The 26,524-nt window shown below is 37.2% G+C and overlaps 1 protein-coding gene across 16 annotated transcripts in view; it reads right to left on the bottom strand.

The window, feature by feature from the left end:
• Nucleotides 1–26,524, bottom strand: part of NAA35 (N-alpha-acetyltransferase 35, NatC auxiliary subunit) — a 90,925-nt gene that overhangs the window by 49,058 nt on the left and 15,343 nt on the right. For 9 of the 16 annotated variants that reach the window (XM_005582057.5, XM_005582059.5, XM_005582060.5 and 6 more), the window contains exons 3-11: nucleotides 25,749–25,782; nucleotides 23,495–23,609; nucleotides 22,555–22,629; nucleotides 20,236–20,403; nucleotides 7,386–7,452; nucleotides 7,262–7,305; nucleotides 5,685–5,735; nucleotides 4,975–5,058; nucleotides 4,045–4,159 (exon numbers count right to left, since the gene is read on the bottom strand). In XM_005582057.5, coding sequence (XP_005582114.1) covers nucleotides 4,045–4,159; nucleotides 4,975–5,058; nucleotides 5,685–5,735; nucleotides 7,262–7,305; nucleotides 7,386–7,452; nucleotides 20,236–20,403; nucleotides 22,555–22,629; nucleotides 23,495–23,609; nucleotides 25,749–25,782 — 753 coding nt within the window. Of the gene's footprint in view, nucleotides 1–4,044; nucleotides 4,160–4,974; nucleotides 5,059–5,584; nucleotides 5,736–7,261; nucleotides 7,306–7,385; nucleotides 7,453–17,352; nucleotides 17,409–20,235; nucleotides 20,404–22,554; nucleotides 22,630–23,494; nucleotides 23,610–25,748; nucleotides 25,783–26,524 lie in introns of all 16 variants that reach the window. The other 7 variants (XM_074017750.1, XM_074017751.1, XM_074017749.1 and 4 more) reach the window with 2 other exon arrangements.

Below are 26,524 nucleotides of genomic sequence, written 5' to 3'. Positions count from 1 at the left end.
AAAAAAGAACCATAAAATTCAAGACAGCACAAGCAAAAACAAAGAAAAACAACCGTTTCACTGGATTTTTTTGCTCCTTTCTTCCCTCAACAACGATATAACCCAAGGTCACATCTTTGAATCCAGCAAGTCCCAAGTAAACACATCTACTCCCTCAATAAGCACTGAAAATGACTCCTAAATCTGTTTTTCTATCCATTTTCCAGGGCCAAATATTTACTATACTTACTTTACTACTACAGTGCTCCATGTAACCACATCAAAAAATCCCATTATCAGTAAGCTGCCCTCCTTATCCACCTCCAAAACCGCTTTTGTATTCTGCATCTTCATAAAGATATTACTATGCATTGAGTAAATGCACCAGCAAGTAATTCCCAGATCAAGTCTCATTATTCCTACTTTCTCCCTTAATGCCAGTTTACAATTCGTACTGAATATATACCTTTCAATGAGAAGCTAAAATGAATGCTCAGTGATTTCAGGATTTACACAGCCATTTTGTCACCAGTTGGAGTTGTAATATAATCGGAAGGCAAAATGAGTAGAGACCAAAACTAATCTATACTACTATTTTCTCATCATTCTTCTACTAGAATAGACATTAAGAAGGCATTAACTTTTTTATTATAGAATTGTATGGCTTATGATTAAGGGATAATTACAAAGTTAAATTACGCCAGCTAAAAGGTATTACACACACAAGCACAGGGTGAGTAGTTCTTAAATTTAAAATTTCGCTTGCTTAGTCATAAGATTACATTTTTTAAAGGTTTATTCAAGCCAATTTTATGTAAACAATTTTCCTGAAGCCTGTCGGCATACTATAAAACCAGAGTAATAGAGGTGATCATATGCACAAGGTCCGAAATACAGGAAAGTCACAAGCTGTATCTACTCATGATCCCATGGAAATTATCATCTGAAGAGTTTGCTTGATTACAAATACAGAGCAGAATAGACCAGGAGTAGTCAGACATGGCAAAAAGAAACACCCAGATTCCAATCATCCGGAAGATTCTTGCTTTCAAGACCTTGTTGATACACAAACCAACAAATTACTTTGAAGTCATTTATTATACAGTGGTTTTCATAAAAGTATTACTGCTGTAGATTTCAAAGCATTTAAGAGTTGTGGACATTTTATCCCTCTCTGTAAACATGTATTACTACATTGCTATGCATAACCACCTCCTTATGTCCCATGGTACAGAATGCCACCTAGTCATTCATCCTATAAACACATTCCCTCTTTTGGAAAAAGTGAAAATGATGATAAATAAATACAAATTTAGCACAACTAGTAGAAACATAAAAATTATGACAATATTCATTTCCTAACCCAAATTACCTTCTGGGTTGCTCTATTACCTAACATTTTAGTAAGGAAAGAAAAATGTATGGGAAGAGGAACACAATGCCTGTCTCTAAATGGAGGATAGGTGTGGAAAAGGAGTGAGGTATGAATCAGTAAAAATTTGCTTTTCTGGTTACAAGACCGACAACTGGGTAACACTAATTTGAAGCATATAAATTTCTCTTCATCTCTACTGGAATGGCCAAGTCGTTGAGGGGGAAAAAAAAGGATATAAATATCATCCCATTGTAATGAGTTTTAAGGACAATCAAAATTGTTACACATTATCTAAAATATTAACCCATTGTAAACTTTACAACAGAGGTACACTATTCTTTTTAAGGCATAGTTCATAAATAAAATCTGAGTGCCAACAACATGCCAAGCATGGCAATACACAAGAAGAAAATGCCTGGGCTAAAAGTGCTCAAAATCTCATGGAAAGACAAATGGGTAAAAAACTAAAATACAATGTACTAAAAAATATATAACAGAGGCCTGTATGAATGCAGTGAGAACACAGCAGGTGTGACATTATGAAATATGTATTTGGTCTTTCTTCTTGCTTCCTGAGGTAACTCCTAAAATCCTTAGACTCTCCAAGTGCTGTCTTTTGGTATGCGAATGACAGCTTCAGGGTAGGTAGGGCACATAACCAAAAAGACAGAGGCAGGATTACAGGGTTGGGACTTTCGGCCCCACCCCACAACTTCTAGGGATGGGAGAGGCTGAAGGTCAAGTTGATCACCAACTGCCAAAGGTTTAATCAATCATGCCTATGTAAGGAAGCTTCTGTAAAAACTCAAGAGGACACAGTTCAGAGAGCTTCCAGATACCTGAACACGTCAAGGTTCCTAGGAGATAGTACACCCAGGGAAGGCATGGAAGCTCCAAGACCCTTACCCATACCTCACCCCATGCATCTCTTCATCTGTATCCTTCGTATCCTATAGCCCTCCACAATAAACCAGTAAACACAGTAAGTGTTTCCCAGAGTTCTGTAAGTCACTCCAGCAAATCAGCTGAAACCAAAAAGAGAGTCGTGGGAATCCCAACTTAAAGCCAGTAGATCAGAAGTTCTGGAAACCCAGACTTGGAACTGGTGTCTGGGGAGCACGAGCAGTCTTGGGGACTGAGCCCTCAACCTGTGGGATCTGGCATTACCTCCAGGTAGACAGTAGAGGCTGGAGTTTGTTTTCCATACACACTACCACAAACACTCCTTCAATGGCAGTTTAATTAGAGGGCACCCAGCTGGTGTGTGTGGAAAAAGAGAAGTTGATCACTCAAGTCTTCTGTGCTGATGACTGTTGTGGTGGTGTGAGAACACGGGAAAAATACAGACTGAAAGTTTTTCCAAAACAGGGAGAATATCTAAGGCCTGCCTGGTGTTCAGAGTAGACTGTGTGTAAAAAGTAAAGTAGAGGTTCCTCTTCAAAGACTTTCCTCTCCATCTAATTAGGAATAAATAGTAACTTCTTTTAGAAGAAAAATTTATTCAAAGACCTGTGCTAACATTCTTAAATATCTGCTAGCCGTAACAAAGAAACAAATGTACTTTATGTTCTTAGCTCCCATAATTTAGCCCAGATATTTGCCCTGGCATGCTTATACTGGTCCAAGGAAGCAATAGGTCATAGACCGTTCTTCTTCCTTATTTGAAGGTGTTTTTACCTTTCTCGGCATTCCACAAGTTACTTCCTCCTTTCTTTGTTCTCCTCTGCCTTTGCCTCTTTTAAAAAGTTCTAAGTTGCTAGGCAATTGGGACAAATACAGAATGTGAGGTCCCGTTCCAGTCAACAGAAACCGGACACGGCAGTAGGGTGGACGCGTCAGGTTATAAATGACCCTGTCTCCTTTGTTGGGTGTACTCTCACGGCAGAACTGCTGGCGAGTGTACCCTTTCTGCAGAAAGTAAAAATGGCCTTGCTGAGGAAATAAAATTTATGTTCAAGTGCTATTTCTTTACAGCACCGGGGAACAAGCATTTCTAACACGTGTAATGGAAGTGATGATCTCTCAGACAAAAGAGTAAAGAGGAGAGGTGATGAAAAAGGTGATTCACTGTTAACACTGAAACAGCCTTTGTAAAAATTATGAGAGAAACCTGACATAGCTGACTCCATCTTGCTTCTAACCTCACAAGCTGTCTTTGCTCATTCCTGGTGTAGGCCAAGCAACTATGGGACAAATCTAGTTTACAGTTTAAAATAAAGATGGTAACTGTCCCTTCCTGAAACAAACCTCTCCTTGCTCACCCACTGCCTACCAAACTATTCTTCAAAAACTCTAGTCCCTGAATTCTCAGGGAGGAAGATTTGAGAAACAGCTCTTATCCTTCCACTCGGCTGACCTCATGATAATTAAACTCCTTCTCTGCTGTTCTCACTGTGTTGGCTTTTCTGGGCAGCAAGAAGAACCCGTCAGGCTGTAACATCACAGCTCGAATGTAAGACAGGATACATATTCTGAGTCTAAATAGTAATATACAGGAAATGGCCAAGTTGTACAGTATTGTTTTTTAGTGTAGTATATATTTATAGAGGAGAGCCTAAACACTGTAAGTCTCTGGAGTAAAACATTCCAAGGTACAAGACTGACTTGAAAAAAACTTTAGTACAAGCTAAACACTAAATACTTTGATGGAAACAAAGAAAAGAAAGAGTAGAAGCAAAATGAACAATTACCTCCTTTTGTAGTATCATTCTGGGCCTGGATGCCATGATGCAATGAATTATGAATGGCAGAAAGAAGATCTGCTGCTTGAACCATCAATTTTTGAGCTTCTGCAACAGCACTGGTCTAGCAAATAAATCACCAAAAACATTCTTACATATTCTTTCACTGAAAGATATACATTAAATAGGAAAATCCTATAAACAATAATGAAATTAAATGCTTGCTGTAATGACATTGGTTTTCATAAACTATGCACTTAATACAGGATGTCCAGATCCTGTTAGGATAGAAAATGGTTTTTTTACTCACATCTATAAAACTTGTAGGATCAATTATAACAATAGAAAATATTTTTGGTTTACCTTTTTTTTTTTTAATAATAAAAACCAAAGATGCAATCAACTAGAAAATGAGAAAATTTTCAACAATTCTATGTCATTCATCAAGGGGGGGCGGGGGGGGAAACCGGGAAGAAATAGAATTACAGAAGTTAAATTAATGGTAAAAATTGGATCCCTACTCACCACTTATAAACTATTCACAAATTAATCTGTAATTGGCTTGAATTAGTGCAAAAATACAAAAAAGAAAAAATATTCACCATCTAAGGCTTGCTTTTGGTTCTACACAAATCTAACAATTAATTATGTAACTGAAGGTAAGAATAGTCCTAAAATTTTTACTTTCTCCTTTTCAATTCACAAAATATGACAACCTACAAGCAATTTCAGCTTCTAATGTATTATTTACAAATAAGTGAAAAAAATATACTTCTTGAGAAGGTCTTCAGGGTTACTCTGGTATAAATACACCAAATGCTGAGTTCTCTATATCTGAGATCAGGAGCACTTCAAGGGAAAAGTTTCAGAACTGCATCACTCAGGCATTCCATCCAAAATCACTAAAACAAACAGACATATGATATCGAATGCTCTTACCTCTTTCTTAGTAAAGGCTATAAGCACTGTCAGTAACACACGAGTAAATTTCACTCTGCTGAATACTGCTAAACATTGTTGGTGCTAAAAAAACAAGAAAGGACTAGAAGTTAAAAGATGCAAAGTCCATGAAAGGAATTTCATTTAAAATATATTAACTCCTAAGTCTCAATGTTAGTAACGTACTACATTACAGACACCTTCGTTTATAGGCTTTTAAAAGCCTGAAAAATGAGCTGCAGAAAACAAAACAAAGCCTATTCTTTTGAAATAGGAATGTGTAGCTTCTATATCAACAGGACTGATCTTGTCCTAAGTCAAAAGTTACACTATTACCTCAAAAAGCTGATTTTATCTGCATTTTAAAAAGACTGATTAAAATGTGCTTTAAGCAGAGTCAGAAAATTTAGAATCTCGACAAAGGTTCAGCAACTTTTGACACTGTGGAGCTCTGACGCATCATCTGTGAAAGATCATATTTTTCTTCCTACCTCACAGGAATACTGAAGAGTTTTGAAATCATCTATTTGAAAGAGCTGTATTATCATTCTATCAAAATAAATACAAGGGAAATAAAATCCCTTGCAATGTCCAATTTTTAAAGAAATACCTTAAAAAGGGCTTCCATAAATTATAACGCAGTTCATAAAACTACAACATTAACAGGTAGACTTCTCTGATATTATCTACCAGAAAATAAGTTCAATTACTTCTAGTTCAACTTCTGGATCTCTTTCTTCTCCTTGTCGACTTCGAGTACTCTAAAATTTTAAAAAAGGTGAATTAAACACAAACCTGAAAAAATATTACATTACAAATATATAAGGTAAAACACTAATTTTTTGAGTATATACAACAATCTGTTTTTGGGAAAAATTGTTGGAGAAAAAAAGCTGTGTCTAGTATTTACGTTCCTCCTATTCTATATACAGAAAGGTCATTTTGACATAAATTATAAAGATCATGCACAAGAATTAAGTATTGAAACAGCAAAAGCAAAACAATGAAATAACATAAGCAGAAGTATATGACATACAGTACATTTTCCTTTAAAAGGAGCTATTAATTGAAATTCCTGATGCTCTCAAAACTAACCCTGTTAGAAAAAAACTGTAACCTTTACAAAAATCACATCATGAAAAAATAAAGTTCAATGGTCAATACTGATTTGTTTTACACTAAAATACAAAATATCTTAATACAAATGTTATAGTGGACAATGTTATTTGACCAAATACCAGGGCGGTACTACAGGAAGAGCTACTAAAAGTTGTGGGTTCTAGCCCTAAAGCTGCCATTTACGTGCCCTTCAGTAAAGCTAAGACACAGGTTACTTAACTCCTTTGATCTGTATTTTCTTCATCTAAAAGTGGAGCACTATGTGTGTCAAATTGCCCAATTCACTGAATTGCAAAAATCAAAAAAAGAGAATATGAAGTTTGACAACCATATTGTTATACTAGCATTAAAAAGAAAAGCAGAAATACAACTTTTCCCCCTTTTTAATCTCTATGAAAAGCAGCAAATCATCAAGGTCATCTAGAAGGTTTTCACCAGATTTGGCATATTACCATTTACTGAGCTCACCTACTGTGTTCCAGACACTGTACCAGCTATTAAAGATACAAAGGTAAATAAGACAGTCCTTACCTTTGAGGAACTCAAAACAGTAGTGGGAGAAAAATACTACTCTTTTTGTTTTTTTTTTTTTTTTGAAAAATACTATTCTTAAAATAGCATAGTAAAAAAACTCTAAAACACCGGCAAAAAGTTGAAAGAATCAAGTGGGTTAAATTTTAATATACTCATCTCTCTTTATCCATGGGTTGGATTCAACCAACCACTGATTGAAAGTATCCAGAAAAAAATTTTAAAATAGCATTTAAAAATACAGATTTTAAAAGTACAACTATTTACATAGCATTTACATCATATTAAATATTATAAGTAATCTAGTGATGATTTAAAGTATACAGAAGGACATAAACAGGTTATATGCAAATATCACACCATTTTACATAAGAGACTTGAGCATCCTTGAGTTTTGGCATCCACAGGGGTCCTGGAACCAATGCCCTGAGAATACTGAGGGATGGCTATACTTGAAAATGACATTCATTTATCAGAAACTCCTCTAGCAGTGTTCAAATTCATTACCAAAAAAAAAAAAAAAAAAATACAAAGCACATACAGGAGAAAGGTGGTTCTACACATTTGTAATTAGGTAAAGTTAACCTGACATTTAGAGGTGTACCAAAACCCTACATCAAAGAGAAAACATATATACCTTTACTCTTCTTTGCATGTCATCCTCCACATCTTTTAGCATGCCTAGAAAAAGAAACAGTAAGTTTTAAAAGGAAACATATGAAAATGTAAAACTTGTGAATTATCTTTAAAAATAATTTTACCTGTAACTCGAAGATCTGTCACACTGTTAGCCATTTTAAATCCATAAGTCATAGACTGAAAATCTTCCTATACAAAAAGGGAATAATCAGGCTCATGAATAGCAACAAAACTTTAAATTGTGGCAAAATATAAAACTTTTCTTTATAGTTCTCTACAAAATCACTATTTAATAAAGAAACAGAAATGGGAGGTCATCCTGCTTGTCTAAATATTACTAGGATACACCCAAGCTTTTCTTGAAGGCATACACATAAAACACCTAATGTTGTCTCTGTCCTTACTTTCAATTGCTTGTCCTTAGGCAATTTAATACGTTCATTTGCCACATAAGTGTAATGCTTATGAAAATATCACAAAGTAATAATTCTCACAAAGTATTCTCACATTCACAGGTGAATAGTAAATATACAGTAATTACTGTTTAAGGACAAGGCTGCAAGATTTAGATAAGACTACTTAAAAAATTATTAAATGACTGCTTACAGTTAAGATTTCTCAAAGAAAATTATTCAAAGTGAGAGCAAAACCATGTTCCACTACAGTCCACTGGAAGGAAAAAGACTGAGCCATTCAGACATACGACCCCCATCCCCCAAATCATTTTTTAAATGATTTCATTGCTGAGTCATTAACAAATTAAGTGATTTGCTGGACTTCCTTTGAAGAAAATACATTTACTGTCATCTGGCTGATCTGAAAACAGTGTTTCTGCCACTATAATTCCTATAAAAACATAGATAGGGTTAGGCACGGTGGCTTGTGCCTACAATCCCAGCACTTTGGGAGGCCGAGGCAGGCAGATTACCTGAGGTCAGGAGTTCAAGACCAGCCTGGCCAACACAGTGAAACTCCGTCTACAATAAAAATACAAAAAAATTAGCTGGGCATGGTGGCGTGTGCCTGTAACCCCAGCTATTTGGGAGGCTGAGGCAGGAAAATCACTCGAACTCAGGAGGTGGAGGCTGCAGTGAGCAGAGATCGCGCCATTGCAATCCAGCCTGGGTGACAGAGTGAGACTCTGCCTCAAATAAAAATGTAGATAGAATCCTAAAATAACAGAATAATGGTTCAAAAGGGGATGGAGCCACAGCACAATTTCTGGATTCTTAAAAAAAAAAAAAAAAAAAAAAAACCACAGTGAGCATCAAATTCAAGTGAGGTACTATATCCCACAAACAGTAAGAAAACAAACCCTACGCCCTTGGTCTCAAAGACCTCCGGGATATTTTACTAATCGAGTCCTTAAAAAAAAAAAAAAAAAAAAGACTCATTACATTACAAAGCTATATAAGCTTATCCTCTAGATGAAGTTTATAGTCTGTCTCTACTTTGACATCAAATAGGATTCTCAAATTTTACATCTCCAAAAAGAAGCTTGATGCCCCCTTTCCTAGCGTTTACCATACCACTAAACGGCACTACTATCTACCTAGAGTTGCTCAGGCTGAAAACCTGGCCTCGACTCCTCTTGTTTTTCTGCATCCTGTATCAAATCCATCGGAAAACACTGTAGGCTCTATCTTCAAATTCTAGTCCAACTACTCAGCCTTTCACAGCTATCTTTAGTTTAAGTCACCACTATTGCTCACTCTTGTAACCACCTCCAGACAACTCCCCCACCTACCACACTAGTCCCTGCCATAATTTATACACCACCAGAAGGCAGAAGGATTGTTTGAAAATAAGTAAGATCATGTCACTTCCTATTCAAAACCTTTCAAGAGTTTTCTACCTCACAGCAAAATCCCAAAGCCCACCATGGCCTCTCTGGCCCTGCATCACATGAGCCGGTTTCCCTCGCCAACCTTCTTTCCTACCACTTCACATTCACTGCACTGCAGTCTGGCAGGTCTTTCTTGTTGTCATTCAAACATACTAAACACATTCTCCTCTCACGGCTCCCACACCAAAATGATTTTCTTCAAAATATTTACAAGGCTTCATCCCTTACTATATTCCAGCCTCTGTCCTAATGTCAAATCCTCAAATAGGGGTTTTCCCTATGCATTCTAAGACAGCACCATCCACCATTTTATATCCCCTTATACTGCTTTATTTTTCTTCATGGCAGTTATCACCACATGACATTATATATGTATTTAATTACATATGCATTGACTATCTGTCCCAAGACAGGTATAATCCATGAGTTCACGGCTTTATTTACTATTTTACCTCCAGGACTTAGAATAGTGCTAAATAGACTTCTATTCAATAAATATGTGTTCAACGAACGACTTATTCCAGGGCAGGGGTCACGAACTCAAAAGGCAGGTTATCTTCCTAAATATATCTGGCTGACTACAACATACACTAGGGAATGGTGGAGACCGGCAAATTGGAAAACATATGCTTCATTTAGAAGGGGTCAGCCACTACTTATCCTGTTGTGGCTATGAATGAATACAGGGCCAGTGTGGTCAGGTCTCCTAATGTTTTAGAAAACAATCTAGGTTTTTCTTTTTCAATGTAAAATCTCCCCCCCACCCTCTTTTTTTTTTTTTTTTTTTTTTTTGAGACAGGGTCTCACTGTCATCCAGGCTTGAGTGCAGTGACGCAAACTCAGCTCACTATAACCTCCACCCCACCCTGGGCTCAAGCAATCCTCCCACCTCAGCCTCCTAGGTAGCTGGGAATACAGGCATGCACCACCACACTAGGCTGAATTTTTTTTTTTTTTTAGTAGAGATGGGGTCTTGCCATGTTGTCCAGGCTGGTCTCTAACTCCTAAGTTCAAGTAAATCCACCCATCTCAGCCTCCCAAAGTGCTAGGATTATAGGCATGAGCCACCACATCCAGCCTCATCTTCCTATTTTTAAAAAACCAGACCAACACTGTGTAGGAAAAACAACAAAACAAAAATATCCATAAACCTTATCTGTAAGTTTGCCAAGAAGAGTCTTAGGAAAACTATCTTTCTGGAAGAACACCACAGGTCCTGGGTATATAAACCTCAGTAATAAGAATTTAATCTAAGTTACTAGGTAAGTGAGAGCAAGAGAGTCATGTAAACAGACTGCTACCATTAAAGATCACTCTTGAAGATTTGTGTACTTGAGGACAGAAGTAAGAGTGAAACTAGGGAGACCAGACATTGGACTCTAACCAACAGTCCAAGCAAGGGCTGATGACAACTTGGATTGGGATTGCAACAGTGGGGAGAGTAAGAAGTTGGTCAAAAAAAAAAAAAAAAAAAAAATTAGGATATATTTCAAAGGTAGCACTAACATGATATGCTGATGAACTGAATGTGGATATGAGGTAAACTGTACAATCAAGCCTCATTTTTAGTGTTTTGTTCTAAGCAGGTGATGGTACCATTTCCTGGGATAAGGCAGTATTTGAGAGGAGCAGGAGTAAGCGCAGAAATGAAGTACAATTTTGGGTATATCAAGTTTGTAATTTCTTTGGTCATCCAAGTGGAGATTTCAGATTTCACTTGCTTGAGACTAGAAGTCAGGGAAGGACTCAAGGCTAGAGGTATAAATTTGGACTTCATCAGTGTATAGTTAGTTGATATTGAATGCCACATAAGTAGAGGAAATCAACCTAGGGAGCGGTTATGGAGGAGGGAGGGAGTCCACGAGTACCCTAGCAATTAGAGATGCAAGCACAGGAACTAGACTTACCAGTGAGGCAGAAAGAAATCCAAAAGACTGGTATTAAGAAGACAAAGAGAAAAAAGTATTTCACAGTGTGTCAACTGGGTCTAATGATGCTCACAGGCTGGAGAGGGAGGGGTGAAAACACCGAATTTAGCAAGATGGGTAAAGACCAGTTCTCCATAGTGGTGGTAAAGAACGACCATTTGGAGTACATAAAGAGAAAACGAAAGAAAAAGTAGAATAAGCAAATCATTAAAGAAGTTTTTCCTGGAGAGTAGCTGGGAAATGGGATTGTAGATACAAGGAGCCATGGGATCAACGAAACTGTGGTGCTTTCAAATGAATGTAAAGCATGTTTACATGCCGATTAGAGTAAGCGAGTAGTGAAGGAGAGCCTAGTAATGCAACACAAGTGGAGGAGCTGAGCTTAGACTGTGACAGGAATACTTTCACCTTAACAAGAGAGAAGACAGAGTTTGTGAGTATTAACAAACAGGTTAGCACTTGTGATAGTGACAAAATGAAACATTTGAGATTAAGTTGCAGACCATGATGCCCCTTTACTTCTAAATACTTCAGTATGATTTCCTAAAAACAAAATCTTCCTCATACATAACCACAGTACAATTACCAAATAAAGAAATTCATGTCTCTAACCTCCTTTGATCTGGAGCATTTCCTCTGTCCTTAACTTTCGTATCTGACATTTAGAAGTATCTTTTCAAACAGTACTTCAAAATAGTATATTTTGAACAATACTTTGTAATATACATTTTGTAGCACATCCCTCAGTAACAGGTGTGCCTGATATTTCTTCAAGATTACACTTAAGTTATATCATATTTGATAGGAATACCACAGAAGTGATATGTCCTTCCTAGAACACTGTATAAGTAAGCACATGTCAATCTGTCTAATTACTGATAATTCTGGCCACTTGACTAAGGTGCTATCCGCCAAGTTTCTCCATGACAAAGCTATCATTTTTCCCTTTGTAATTAGTAAGTATCTGGTGGAAAGATATTTTTTGAAACTAAGTACATATCCTGTGTCTCATTATACTTTTGTCCAGTAATTGCAGCATCCTTTGTCAGAAATAAGTATTCAAAAACTGTACTCTTCACACAATACTATGCAGCCAAAACACTAATATTTTAGATATATTGAGTTAAATAAAATACAGCATTCAAATTATTTTCACCTATGGCCACTAGAACACTAAATCAAACTATACATGTGGCTTACATTTCCATTGTATAGTTCTGGTTTACAGAAAGAGATGACAGACAAGAACCACCAGTGAGGTAGCAAACCAGGGAAGAAAAGCATCTTAAAAGCCAAGCAAAGAATGTATTTTGAGGACAGAGTGATGACTACATCAAAATCTGCTGGTAATTCAAGTTTAAGACCAAATCTAACCACTGAATTTAACATCGAGGTCTTTGATGACTGTAACACGGTAGTTTTAGTGAAAGGTGTAAAGCCTGACTGGAGCAGAGAGAAAAAGAAGAAAACCAGAGACAGTGACTATGAATACATCTTTTTTTTTTTTTTTTTTAAGAGTCAGGGTCATTTGACTGCCCAGACTGGAGTGGAGTGCAATTGTAGCTCACCATAGCCTCGAACTCCTGGGCTCAAGAGATCTTCCTGCCTCAGCCTTAAGTAGCTGGGACTACAGAGGTGTACCACATCACCATGCCTGGCTAAATTTTTTATTTTTTTGTAGATGGGGTCTTGCTATGTTGTCCAGGCTGTAGGCACCCCTTCTAAAAAGGATCTGGCTGAAAAGAATTAAGGTATGTGCAGATGAAGGACAGTATTATGCTAAGAAATGACAGACTTAACGAGAAGAATATAAAGCACGTTTGCATGCTGATGTAAATTATCTAGCAGAGGGGTAAATTCATTACGCAAAGAACACAGGGAAGAATTGCTAGAGTAGTATCTTTGAAGATAGAATATAGGATCAATGCACAAGCAGAAGTTATCATCCTTACGAATACAGAAGGTCCATCTATATAACAGGAAAGCATCGGAATATAGGGCACATGTAGGCAGGTAGGAAGACTACTTCTATTTATATGGTAAATAGCAACTTACCAAATAAGTGTGAGGGTAGGGGAGTTTTTTGTTGTTTTTTTTTTTTAAAGACATACCAGGTCTCAAAATCTACCTTCTTGTCTCTCTGAAGAACTGGAAATATTCCACCAAACAAAATAATAAACTAAGAATAATAAAGGCATGTAGGCCAGATAACAAGAGACCTAACAAAACAGAGGAGGAAATGAAATTCCCAGAGAAAAGAGAACAAAAAACTACAATGACACAGCTGTGTAGTGGGCACAGAACACAAGTGATGCAGCCTGAAGCTAGAGAACAAGAAGACTTCAAGAGGAGCATTTTCAAAAGAAAATACACAACTGACAGATTATCTGATAGGTTTCACAACAGTGAGCGAAAGAACTGGGGAGAAGTACATAGAAAACTAAGCAAATCAAAAAGAGAGATAATTATCACATATAAGAAAAACAAAATTTTGTATGAGAAAGGAAATATAAGCATATACCACTTTGGCTCACCTCTCATTAATATTTATACAATCACGATAACATCAATGCTCCATAATGATTTAACCAGCTTTTAGATTACTATTTGGGGCAAGGGCAGGGGTAATATGAGATATATTGTGATCTAATCTAACATATCAAAGCTAAAGTTAGTAAATCCTTAAATCCAGAAGTTAGATTAGATTATCTAGATATATGGAAATAATATGGAACAGTAAAAAAAAAGAAAAAAAAGGCAGAGAACTATTTTTCCTCATAAGTGGGCTATTTAACTTTTTAAATTACATACAAGTATTAGTACTTTTATTAAGATGTACATACACGCACACCCCATTTAAATTTTCACATACCAAATATGAGGATACCTATTTTTAGGAAGATAACTGGTGGTCATATGGAGAATGAACTAGAAAGAAAATACTGGACCAGAGAGAAGAGTTCAGAAACTCCAAGGAAGCCAAACCTAAAGTTGAAGAACTAAAGCAGAAATGATGAGAGAAAAAACAGTGCCCCAATTCAAGGCATCTGCAAGCCAAAGCAAAATAATCTGGATGTAAGGAGTAAGAGGAAAGAGGTAATCAAAGATAACACTGGCAGTACAATATTGCAAGATACAGAATGCAAAAGGAAAAGTGGTTTGATAGGGTTCCCATTTTCGGCATGTGAGCAAGATGTTAAGAAAGAAATCAGAAAATGTCTCCAGATCAGGAGACACACCTGAGAACAAGATACACCAGCAGTTAGGAACTCCAGAAACACCCAATTTAAATAAATAATTTGCTCATTATAAATCCTTCTCTGTTTTGTTTTGAGATGGAGTCTCTCTCTGTCGCCCAGGCTGGAGTGCAGTGGCGCCATCTTGACTCACTGCAAGCTCCACCTCCCAGGTTCATGCCATTCTCCTGCCTCAGCCTCCCAAGTAGCTGGGACTATAGGCGTCCCCCACCACACTTGGCTAATTTTTTATATTTTTAGTAGAGACGGTTTCACCATGTTAGCCAGGATGGTCTCGATCTGACCTCGTGATCCGCCTGCCTCAGGCCTCCCAAGTGCTGGGATTACAGGCATGAGCCACCGCACCCGGCCAAATCATTCTTATTCATCACCAGGTCTTTTGAAGACTTTTTACTAGATCAGTATTTTTTTCTAATTATAAGACTAAGACAAACTTATCTGGAAAATCTGAAAATTTTAGCAAAAAGAAGAAAATACAATCTTTTGGCCCAGGAGCAAACTTCTGGTTTTCTCTTTTTCCAGTTTTATTTTTACACAGTTGGCTACAATGCTGCTTTTTTAACCTTTTGACATATACATTTCTCCATGTTATTCAGCACTCTTTCATCATGTTAATAACTACGTACTCAATATACATAATAAATTGTGTGTAATCAATTATCCATAATTTATTTCAACCGTAACTCTAATGGTGGCATTCTGGTTGGTGTCAATTGTTCACTAATGAAAACTCTGGTTAATGCATTTGGGCATAAAGTGCCCACGTTTCTAATTACATCCTTTTTTGTTACTGTTGTTGAGATGGAGTCTTACTCTGTCATCCAGGCTGGAGTGCAGTGGTGCAATCTCAGCTCACTGCAAGCTCCACCTCCCAGGTCCAAGCGATTCTCCTGCCTCAGCCTCCCAAGTAGGCATGACTACAGGCATGTGCCACTATGCCTAGCTAATTTTTGTATTTTCAGTAGAGACGGGGTTTCACCATGTTGGCCAGGCTAGTCTCGAACTCCTGACCTCAGATGATCCGCCCATCGTGGCCTCCCAAAGTGCTGGGATTACAGGTGTGAGCCACAGCACCCGGCCTAATTATTTCTTTAAGGCTGAGTTACAAGAAATAACTAGTTTAAATATCAGTATTTTTAAGATTCTTGATATACACATTATTAAACTGTTTGCCAAAACAGCTGTGCTAATGTACACTAGTAAAAACAGAAGTGTCAGCTTACTGCATTCCTTCCAACATTGAACATTTTCATTTTTAAAATTATATTCATGAAAATCAATCAGTTCTAGGAGCCGGGAAATCTGAGATCAAGAGGTGGGTGAGGTTAAAAAAAAAAAAGAAAGAAAAAATCAAACTACTCATTTTCATTTGTATTTCCTGGATTATAGTGAAGCTAAATTTTAAAAGTGTTACAGCCATTTGATAACCTTCCTTCATAAAATAAGCAACCTATTTTATTGCCCATTTATTCAATTGGGGCTGAGTGTTATACTTTACTTGAATGTGACCATAATTCATAAAAATTATCTTATGTTTGTACCTTTTATTTTTCCTAAAAGTTTTTCTATCACTCTTGTCCTATTAGTCTCTTCCTTTAACATTTCTCCCATTTCCTAGTAAGACCTTCATCCAGAATATAAATGGATCTTCAATTACCAGCCAGGTGTGGTGGCTTACGGCTGTAATTCCAGCACTTTGGGATGTTGGGGTGGGAAGATGACTTGAGCCCCAGGGTTTGAGACTAGCCTGGCCAATAAAGCAAATCCCAGTCTTTACAAAAAATTTAAAAATTAGCCACGTGTGGTGGAACACATCTGTAGTCTTAGCTACTCAGGAGGCTGAGGCAAAGTATTGCTGGAGCATAGGAATGAGGCTACCTGTGAGCTATGATCATGCCACTGCACTCCAGCCTGGGTAACAAAGTGGAATCCTCTAGAAATAAAATTCAATTATAATTTCTTGTTACTAAAAAACTTAGTTTCTTTAAAAACAAAATAATGCAGACACACCATAAAAATCCCAACAGTGCAAACAAGCGTATACCCCAGCCCTCAAGACCTATTATCCTCTTGTGTATGAAGATTTAGCTACCCATCTCCCTTTTTAAAACAGAAAAAAGTGGTAGCAAGCTATACACATGCTTTACTACACCTGACTTTTCTCACTTTAGAAATCTAATCTTATCTCTACACATAAATCAATCTCCTCCTCCATTTTAAAATCAGTAAAATACCCTTTTTTTTTTTGGAGACAGAGTCTCACTCTGCACACAAACTGGAGTGCAGTGGCATAATCACAGCTCACTGCAGCCTTGACCTCCCCAGGCTCAGGCGATCCTCCAACCTCAGCTTCTCCAGTAGCTGAGACTACAGGCACACACCACCACACCCAGCTAATCTTTGCATTTTTTGTAGTGACACGGTCTCGATATGTTGCCTAGGCTGGCCTCGAACTCCCAGGCTCAAGTCATCTGCCTACCTTGTCCTTTCAAAGTGCTGGAATTATAGGCATGAGCCACCACACCAGCCAGCAGCAAAACACTTGATTGTATGAATGTAACATCTTTTAATTAGTCTCCTACTGATGGATATTGAGGTGGTTTCCAAACTAGTTACTACAAACAATTCTGTAAGTAATATCCTTGTACACAGGTCTTTGTGTACAAACACAAATATATTTGTAGGATGGAGTGCTAGAAGTGAAACTGCTGAGTCAAGACATGCATATTAGATTATGACAGATATCACCACATTGCTCTTTTTTAAAGTTGTAAGAGTTTACACTCCCACCAAAAACGTATGAGTCTTGCTTAGAGTAGGATGTCAAGTACTGACTGATCAATGTGGAAAATGTACTGGAATCAAAAAATACAAATTTTGCAACCATCACAGTAAACATTAGTCCAGGCAAGCACCGTCGATAGACGTTCAATCTAAGGGGAGAGATTTCAGTCAGCAGGATATTTTTATGGTCTTAAAGTGTATCCCAAGATTGCTTAAATACAAAGGGAAAAAACAGTAACCATATGGAAGTAAGACAAAAGCTTTATGAACTGACCAAAATAATATCACCATTGAAGGGCAGACAGACTGTATACCTCCAGATGTGACACCCTGAAAAACACACATCACTTATGTTATATTCCACCCAAGACTGCACAATCTAAATTTAATCATTAGGAAAGAACAGATAAACCCAAGTGAGGCATAGCCTATTAAGAAATGAAAAGCAGGACAAGGTTGTGTTCACAAAAATATCAATGTCACCGGAAATAAAGAAAAGCTGAGGATCTCATGTAGCTTAAAGAATACTACAGAAATACGCAATTAAATGCAGGTCATAATTCTAGACTGGATCGGGGAAAAAACACTAAGAAGGATTGGGTCAATTAACAAAAATGGAATCTGAATAGTGTATTGTTATTACGGATTTGTTGAAGTTGATAATTGTGCTGTGGTTCTGCAGGACAGTGCCCTTTTACTTTGGAGAAACACACTAAAGTGTCACGGGGAAGAAGGCTGTAATGGGCACAACTTACTAACAGGTCAGGAAAAGACATACATACATACATGAGAGGGAGAGTGAGCAGGAGCACATGCATAAGTGAAAAAAGCAAATGGGACAGTATGTTAACAGTAGCTGAATCTGCATACGAATTATATGTTCTTTGTGCTGGTTCCCATAATTGCTGTTAATCTGAAATTATTCCCCAATAAAAAGTTCTAAAAAAAGACTAAGAAGTGGGAAATAATGACCGCTCATATTCATTGACACACACACATACATACACACAGAGTATATGAGTGCCTGTTTTCCCATCTTCATCAATCTTATTATAAACAATTTCTAATCTTTGCCAACAATGGGTAAAAACATGGTATTTCAGTTTTAATTTGCATTAAAGTGAGATTAAGCATCTTACATTTAAAGGCCATTTTATTTTCTGTAAACTATCTTCTTTTAATTTTTCTTACTGAACACATTTCAGCTTTCTGAAATTTTGATACGAAATGATAAAGTAACTTTCAAGGGTGCCAAGCAATTGTTCATGCACTGTTATTCAAGGAATCCTCTCTGCCCACTGATTCTGATGTCCTTTTAGTTGTACTTTGAAAATACTAGTATTTAAAATAATCTGCATTTCTCTAACTCAAACTAATCTTTTTAAAATTCTATCCAAATGAATAAAATTTTCCATAATGATACTCATATCAATACAATATGCAAATAACCAATGACTATATAAAAAGTGGACACTATTTCAAACAACTCACAAAGCCATACGGCCAGGAACGGTGGTTCACGCCTGTAATTTCAGAACTTTGGGAGGCTGAGGCAGGTGGATCACCTGAGCTCAGGAGCTTGAGATCAGCCTGGCCAACAGAGTGAAACCGGGTCTCTACTAAAATACAAAATTAGCCAGGCGTGGTGGTGCACACCTGTGATCCCAGCTACTCGAGAGGCTGAGGCACAAGAATAGCTTGAACTCAGGAGATGGAGGTTGCAGTGAGCTGAGATTGCCCCATTGTACTCCAGCCTGGGCAAAAGGACTGAAACCCCATCCCCTCCAAATAAAAAAAAAGCCACACCTTCAAATATTGACAAACATATTGAGTATACATTTAATTATTCTCACATACATAGTATAAACTGAGAAAAGTTTTACATACTATACACTGAACCATTGTTGGATCCTAAGAAATTTATTCTGGACCAGTAACAGCACTAAAAAGAAACATCGGTTTCAACAGAAGAATTTAACAAAAATAGTTAGTTATCAATAATTTCAAATGCTATCACGTTTTCCCTTATACAATTCTTTTTTTTTTTGTAGTCCTAGGTTGAGATGCAATTCCCTGAAAATTATCAGCATCCGAAAGCTTATTTTTTACACTAAAGGGGAAAAAATCTTTCTATCTCTAAAACTTAGACAAACCAAAGGAAAATGTCTATACCCTAAAATATTCATGTCTTTGTTCTCCTTAGCTCCCTTTTTGTATTATAATTTCTTTTTTTTTTTTTTTTTTTTTTTTTGAGACAGAGTCTCGCTCTGTCGCCCAGGCTGGAGTGTAGTGGCCAGATCTCAGCTCACTGCAAGCTCTGCCTCCCGGGTTTACGCCATTCTCCCGCCTCAGCCTCCCGAGTAGCTGGGACTACAGGCGCCCGCCACCTCGCCCGGCTAAGTTTTTGTATTTTTTAGTAGAGACGGGGTTTCACCGTGTCAGCCAGGATGGTCTCGATCTCCTGACCTCATGATCCGCCCGTCTCGGCCTCCCAAAGTGCTGGGATTACAGGCTTGAGCCACCGCGCCCGGCCTTTGTATTATAATTTCTAACAGACTGGAGGACAAGGGCTGTCTCTTTCATTTTTCTCTGGGAATCCCCACAACCTCCAAAAACAGTAGTCTGCACATACGGATACTCAGTGAACGGTACTGACAGAAAGAACATATGCTAAGATGAAAGCCCTTTCTTGGATAGAACTGAATTACTTTACCCAATATATCTGTAAATGGCAACAGCATTACTTTTAAAAACTGTTTTTAAATATACATATAGACGAAAGTATGTATCACAAGATCATTTAAATACATCACAGTGAATAAGGTAGTCAATGAACTTCAGAAATTATTTTTTTTTTGGAGACAGTCTCGTTCTGTTGCCCAGGCTGGAGTGCAGTGGCACAATCTCAGCTCACTGCAACCTCTGCCTCCTGGGTTCAAGCAACTCTCATGCCTCCTAAGTAGCTGGGATTACAGGTGCATGCCACCACATCTGGCTATTTTGTGTATTAGTAGAAACAGGGTTTCACCATGTTGGCCAGGCTGGTCTCAAACTCCTGACCTCAGGTGACCTGCCCACCTTGGCCTCTCAAACTGCTGGGATTACAGGCATGAGCCACCACACCTGGCCAAGGAATTCTTACATTACAAAATCTTACCTCTTCAAAAACAGCAGCTTTATTTACTTTTTCCCTTGCAATGTCACAGATTTTCAAGATTCCCAGAGCAAAAGCCTTCATAGCAGGATCTTCTATAAAGTCTGGATTATGAATGTAAAGGCACGTAAATACTGTCTGTGCCAACGAATGGCCTTCTAACCATGTTATCTATAAAGAAACAAAAGAGTATATATTTAAGGTGATAAAATTGAGTCTGCAAAGTCTAAATTGATCCTAGAGTCAAAGGCCAGAAGCACCATAGACCCAGATAAGATTAATCACAAGACTTAAAAAAAAGACAAGTTAGAATTCCTTTCATTGACTAACATTTTTCAAGCATCTATGGGAATCACTGTCGTATGTACATCAGTTTGCAACATATTAGAGATTAATGAAATTAAGACTGCCTCTTTATGTAGCATCCAAAAGAAATAAGGTCCACAATGTAGTCAATAAAAAAATCCATAAACTGGAAAATTCACAATTGTAGAACTAACCAGATCCTTAGACACTCATCGAACTTTATAATCCTTACCACCACAACCCAGCCAACACCATATCTCACCTAGATTATCGGAAGAAACTAGAAACTAGACAGGTTTTCCTGCCTCCCATCTCCAATTTAATACCCCCAAGTAGAGATCTTTCTAAAACACTAAGAGAATCATTTTATACTATTTTACTGAGTGACCACTATATGTCTGGCACCATGTACTAGAGATTGGGAATACCAACAACAGGCAAAATTGGGTAAGTACTGTGTCCCAAATATTATGCTAGGTTATTTTCAAATATCTCTCATTTTTTCCTAACACTTTGAGAAAGGTGGTATTTTTCTCCTTTTACATGTAAAGAAACAGAGTAAGAGTTTAAATCATTTGCCCAAGTTTATAGTTATTTTTACACTAAAGCCCAAGAATTCTGCAACAGAGTAAGACATATGCTACTGCATTGCAAAATGACAAATGTTTGTGGAAAACTTGTAATTAAGGTGTGTATTTGGTATTAACTACTGTGCAGAAGAGAGACTTTCCAGACTAAAAACCATCTGCCTTTTAAAGTCCAAATTTTTAAATACAGTCCCAAGAGTCTCACAGAATAGTTCCTCAACTTTGGCAAAAATACTCCTTCTGTTTACCTTTCCCTCCTTCTCCACCACTCTCCACTTATCCCACACTCCTCCTACTTGGCTCCCTGCCAGACTTCAGCCTTAAGCAGCTATCTATGATTTTCCAAAATGAACATTTTCACATTGCCATGCCCATGCAATATACCTCTTGGCCTACTAAACCATGAATCTTCCTGTCATACACCTACCATTCTTTAGTACCTCATACCAATATTACTTCCTTTCTACAGCCTTTCTTACTCTCCCAGACATAATTAACTCCTCCTCTCTGTTCCCACAGCACCATTATAAAAGCATTTTCATGTTGTCAGAATTGTTTATTCACGTCTGTTCCCAGCAATCCTTTGACTCTTTTCTTTACTCCACCCACTAGGACTGTAAACTGCTAAAAGGTAATAAAGAAATCTTTGAGGGGGTAAAGAGACAGCTTTGGAAGATGAAGGATCAGGATTAAGATTCTGGCAAGGGCCCTCCCAAGCAACATAACCATAGACAGTAAGATAGTACGGATACCTAATAAAGCTCATGTAAAACGTAAGTGAAAACTGTACATATAAAACACCTAATACAACTACACAGACTGGCAATCAATCAATAAACGCTGAATGAACAAATGAATAAATTTTACGTATTTCTAAGGACAATGATTTAATGTCAATTTTAAAGAAAGGGATGGTCAGAAAGCAGGGGGGAGAGGAAAGCAGTACAAATGAGAATTTCTCCACACACAATACTTTCCAGGGAAAACATAATTCAGCATATACAAATCACTAAAAAATTTTCTTCCCAGGAGATGGCCAGTTTACCACAATTTATCCTAGATTAGAAAAAATCTCTCCAAAGCCATTGTCTAGCTCTCTTTTGTTTCGATTCCACGCTTATTTATGAAACCTTCCAATTACAGACTTATTGCTTGAGTAACTTGAGAACGAAAAGGGTATTATGACCAATGGCTACAATACTATCTTCACTGAAAAGAAAATATCCCTTCACCCAGAAAATTAAAATGTAAAATCAAGTAGATGACAAGATGAAATCCTATTACCAGGCCTGCCAATCTTATGCACATCTTTACTAGGCCAAGTATTACATTTATTTCATACTCAACATTAGTGTATAGGCTTTTAAATCACAAGATTCAGGTAAATCACAGTTTTTAAATTAACCAATAGTCTTAATTCCATTCTTACCAAACAGCAAAAACATGTATCCATAATCCCTATCAGTTCAGGCAAGGTGAGATCTTTAATTTTAATAGTGCCATCCTAAAAAGGAGGAAGAATGTGACATATAAGCAGAAATTTTTTTAAACATGGTTACTATGTATAGTAGCATTCTGGATTTCTAACATTCAATATTTAAAAACAGCAATTCTAAGAAAATGCTATCTATCATCTGATAAAACTATCACACCAAATTAACTCTGTATTCTCAAAAACTATCATCTTATATATTTTATTTTTAATTGACATAATTGTAAAAACAATATATCTTAGGTCTTCAATAAGAAAAATCTAAACAATAAAGGCCTTTATATAAAATGAAAAGCCAAATCAACAAGTATTTTAAAAGCAGTTCAAACCAGCTTTAAGTATTAATATAAATCATTTTAATGACCCAAAACTACTTAGAAAGAAAACTAAAGATTTTTTAAAACGCTTTAGTTAACTATATTACTTGCAAATTTTGTTTACAATATTCATTTGCTCAGCAAACCTTTCTTTATAAAATATGTAAAATCAAACTCTATTGCAAGTATAAATGAATTTCTAAAGCAACTTTAAATTCACTACCACAAGTATTGTACTTGTGCAAATTTACTTTTATGTATTAACATATTAATACACAAAATTTAACACCCAAGCCAATTTTCCTATTTGAATAGAGTGAAATGCTTTCAAAAATTAATTTTAAAGTACACAAATGCACAAATTTAGAGCAAGATTTTAATGAAGACCTTAATTTTCAGATTTTAACATATAAAGGTTGTAACTAATTCTTGTTTATATACTTGAGCTGCTTTGAAGGAAACAGACTTTAATACAACGTTTCATTTCATTATTAAGCACAATGTTTTAACATAAAATAACAAAAGATAAAAGGAAACACAAAAAGTACAATGGTGACTACCTTGATAGCTTGTTCAAAATTGAGAACTTTTCGATTAACTTGGTTTCCAATCATGCCAGCATCCATCTTGGGATCCATCATTTCAATAGCAGACATGGCTTCAAAAAGACCAAATCTGCAAATAAAAAAATTAAGTCCACAGATTGTTTTTGAGCCAGTAAGCTTATTCATATTTTCACAATGGTATAAAATTATACTACTTTTAATAACTATTCTATGTATTCAGTCTTCTCAACTTGCTAACACTTCTACTTCAATTAACTGTCGATTGATACCAAAATTATTCCATGTACTTGCCACTCAAATGATTTTACACGCACTGTGAGGAAGAAAAAGATTTCTGCCGGGCGTGGTGGCTCACACCTGTAATCCCAACACTTTGGGAGGCCGAGGCGGGTGGATCACCTGAGGTTGGGAGTTCAAACCAGCCTGACCAACATGGAGAAACCCTGTTACAAAACAGCTGGGCATGGTGGTGCATGCCTGTAATCGCAGCTACTTGGGAGGCTGAGGCAGGAGAATCGCTTGAACCCGGGAGGCAGAGGTTGCGGTGGGCTGAGATCGCACCGCTGCACTCCAGCCTGGGCAACAAGAGCAAAACTCCATCTCAAAACAAAACAAAACAAAACAACAACAAAAAAAGAAATATTTAAGATTTCTGTGGTCTCACACTAGACCTAATAAAGAATTCTCGGGGTGGGGCCCAGCAATCTATGCTTTAGTAAGCCCTCCAGATGATTCTGTCGCACGCTCAAATCTGAGAAGAACTGAATTTCAGATTCTACTTTCCCTTCCCCACAACCACAATGTCCAATCTTGTCTACTTACTAATTAAAAGTTTCACATTCCTAACCCTGAAAATTGAGCCTGGCCATGGCAGTATAGGAACTGGGGCTATATATAGGCATATAAACATGAACAAGTATTTCCATTTATTTTGTTTTTCCAAGGTGCTATGGTTTGAATGTGGCTTGCCTCCACCAAAATTCATGTTAAAACTTGATCCCCAATGTGGCAGTGTTGGGAGGTGAGGCCTAGTGGGAAGTGTCTTGGGCATGGAGGAGAATCCCCATGAATAGATTAAAGCCCTCTGAGGGAGGTGAGTTCTTGCTCTCCCAGGAATGAATTACAGTTGACCCTTTCACAACATGTGTTTGGACTGCATGAGTCCACTTAGACAAAGGTTTTCTTGCACCTGTGCCACCAGAGACTGCAAGACTAACTTCCTCTTCCTTCCTCAGTCTGCTCAACACAAATATGACAAACATGAAAACCTTTATGATGATCCACTTAATGAACAGTAAGTATATTTTCTCTTCCTTATAATTTTCTTCATAACATTTTCTTTTCCCTAGTTTATTGTAAGAATATAGTATATGGCACATATGACACACAAAATATGTGTTAATCAACTGTTTATGTTATTGGTAAGACTTCCAGTCAATGACAGACTACCAGTAGTTAAGATTTTGGCGGAGTTAAAGGTTTTATGTGGATTTTTTACTGTAAGGGGGTGGGTCGGCACCCCAATCCCCAAGTTGTTCAAGGGTCAACAATACCATCCAAGAGGGTGGGTTGTTTTAAAGACTCTGACTTCCTCGGTTTCTCTTTCTTGCATCCTCCCCTGCCATGTGATCTCCTCGCACCACATGCCACTCCCTGCTGCTCCCCTTCTGCTTTCCACCATGAGTTGAAGCACCCTAAAGCTCTCACTAGATGCAGTTGCCCAATCTTAACCTTCCAGTCATCAAATAAACCTCTTTATAAACTCCCCAGTCTCAGGTATTCAGCTACAGCAACACTAAACTGACTAAGACACAGGGATTGTGTCAAATAAACCTCTTTATAAACTCCCCAGTTTCAGGTATTTAGCTATAGCAACACTAAACTGACTAAGACACAGGGATTCTCATTTACTTTTATCTAGGCACTTAGTCACCCAATTTCTGGTTATCAACCAACCTATCACATATGACATACAACTGATACCTTTTCTTCAAGAAATTCCACATTCATTACATCTGCTCTCCAGGAAAGGACCATAAGTTACAGTTTCCCTAGGTATAACCATTTCACATCACAACTAGGGTTAGCTGCCCCAAAATAGCTCATCACAGTTAAAAATATATTTATAATTAGTTTTATTTTCATAATTTTGAAATGTAAACTTACTCAAACTTCAGGGAATATTACTCCACATGAGAAAAAAAAAAGACTGAAATATTACACTATACCATTTTCAAAGAATACTTACAGCTTATCATGAAGTAGTTCTCCCAACTTTAATTCTAAAAAAAAAAAAGGAAAATCCTTTTAATTCTAAGAAAAAAAAGACATTAGCACCTGAAAAAAAATGTGCTTGTATTACTTTAAAATTCATTTTCTAAGAAATACTTACTTCTACTCCATTACTAATATAATGCATTCTATGTTGCGGGAAGTCAGGGACCCTGAACGGAGGGACCAGCTGAAGCCATGGCAGAAGAACATAAATTGTGAAGATTTCATGCACATTCATTAAGTTCCCCAAATTAATACTTTTATAATTTCTTATGCCTGTCTTTACTGCAATCTCTGAACATAAACTGTGAAGATTTCATGGACATTTACCACTTTCCCAACAATACTCTTGTGATTTCCTATGCCTGTCTTGTCTTTAGTCTCTTAATCCCGTCATCTTTGTAAGGTGAGGATGAATGTCGCCTCAGGACCCTGTGATGATTGTGTTAACTGCACAAATTGTTTAAACAATATGAAATCTGGGCACCCTGAAAAAAAGAACAGGATAACAGTGATGCTGAGGGAACAAGGGAGATAACCATTAGGTCTGGCTGCCTGAGAGCCGGGCAGAACAGAGTCATATTTCTCTTCTTTCAAAAGCAAACAGGAGAAATATCGCTGAATTATTTTTCTCAGCAAGGAACAGCCCTGAGAAAGAGAATGTGTGCCTTGGGGGAGGTCTCTAAAATGGCTGCTCTAGGGACATCTGTCTTTTACAGTTGTAGATAAGGGATGAAGTAAGTCCCAGTC

Source organism: Macaca fascicularis, chromosome 15 (genome assembly GCF_037993035.2).
Source record: "Macaca fascicularis isolate 582-1 chromosome 15, T2T-MFA8v1.1".
Lineage (NCBI taxonomy): Eukaryota > Metazoa > Chordata > Mammalia > Primates > Cercopithecidae > Macaca > Macaca fascicularis.
This window is presented reverse-complemented; position numbering and strand designations above follow the sequence as displayed.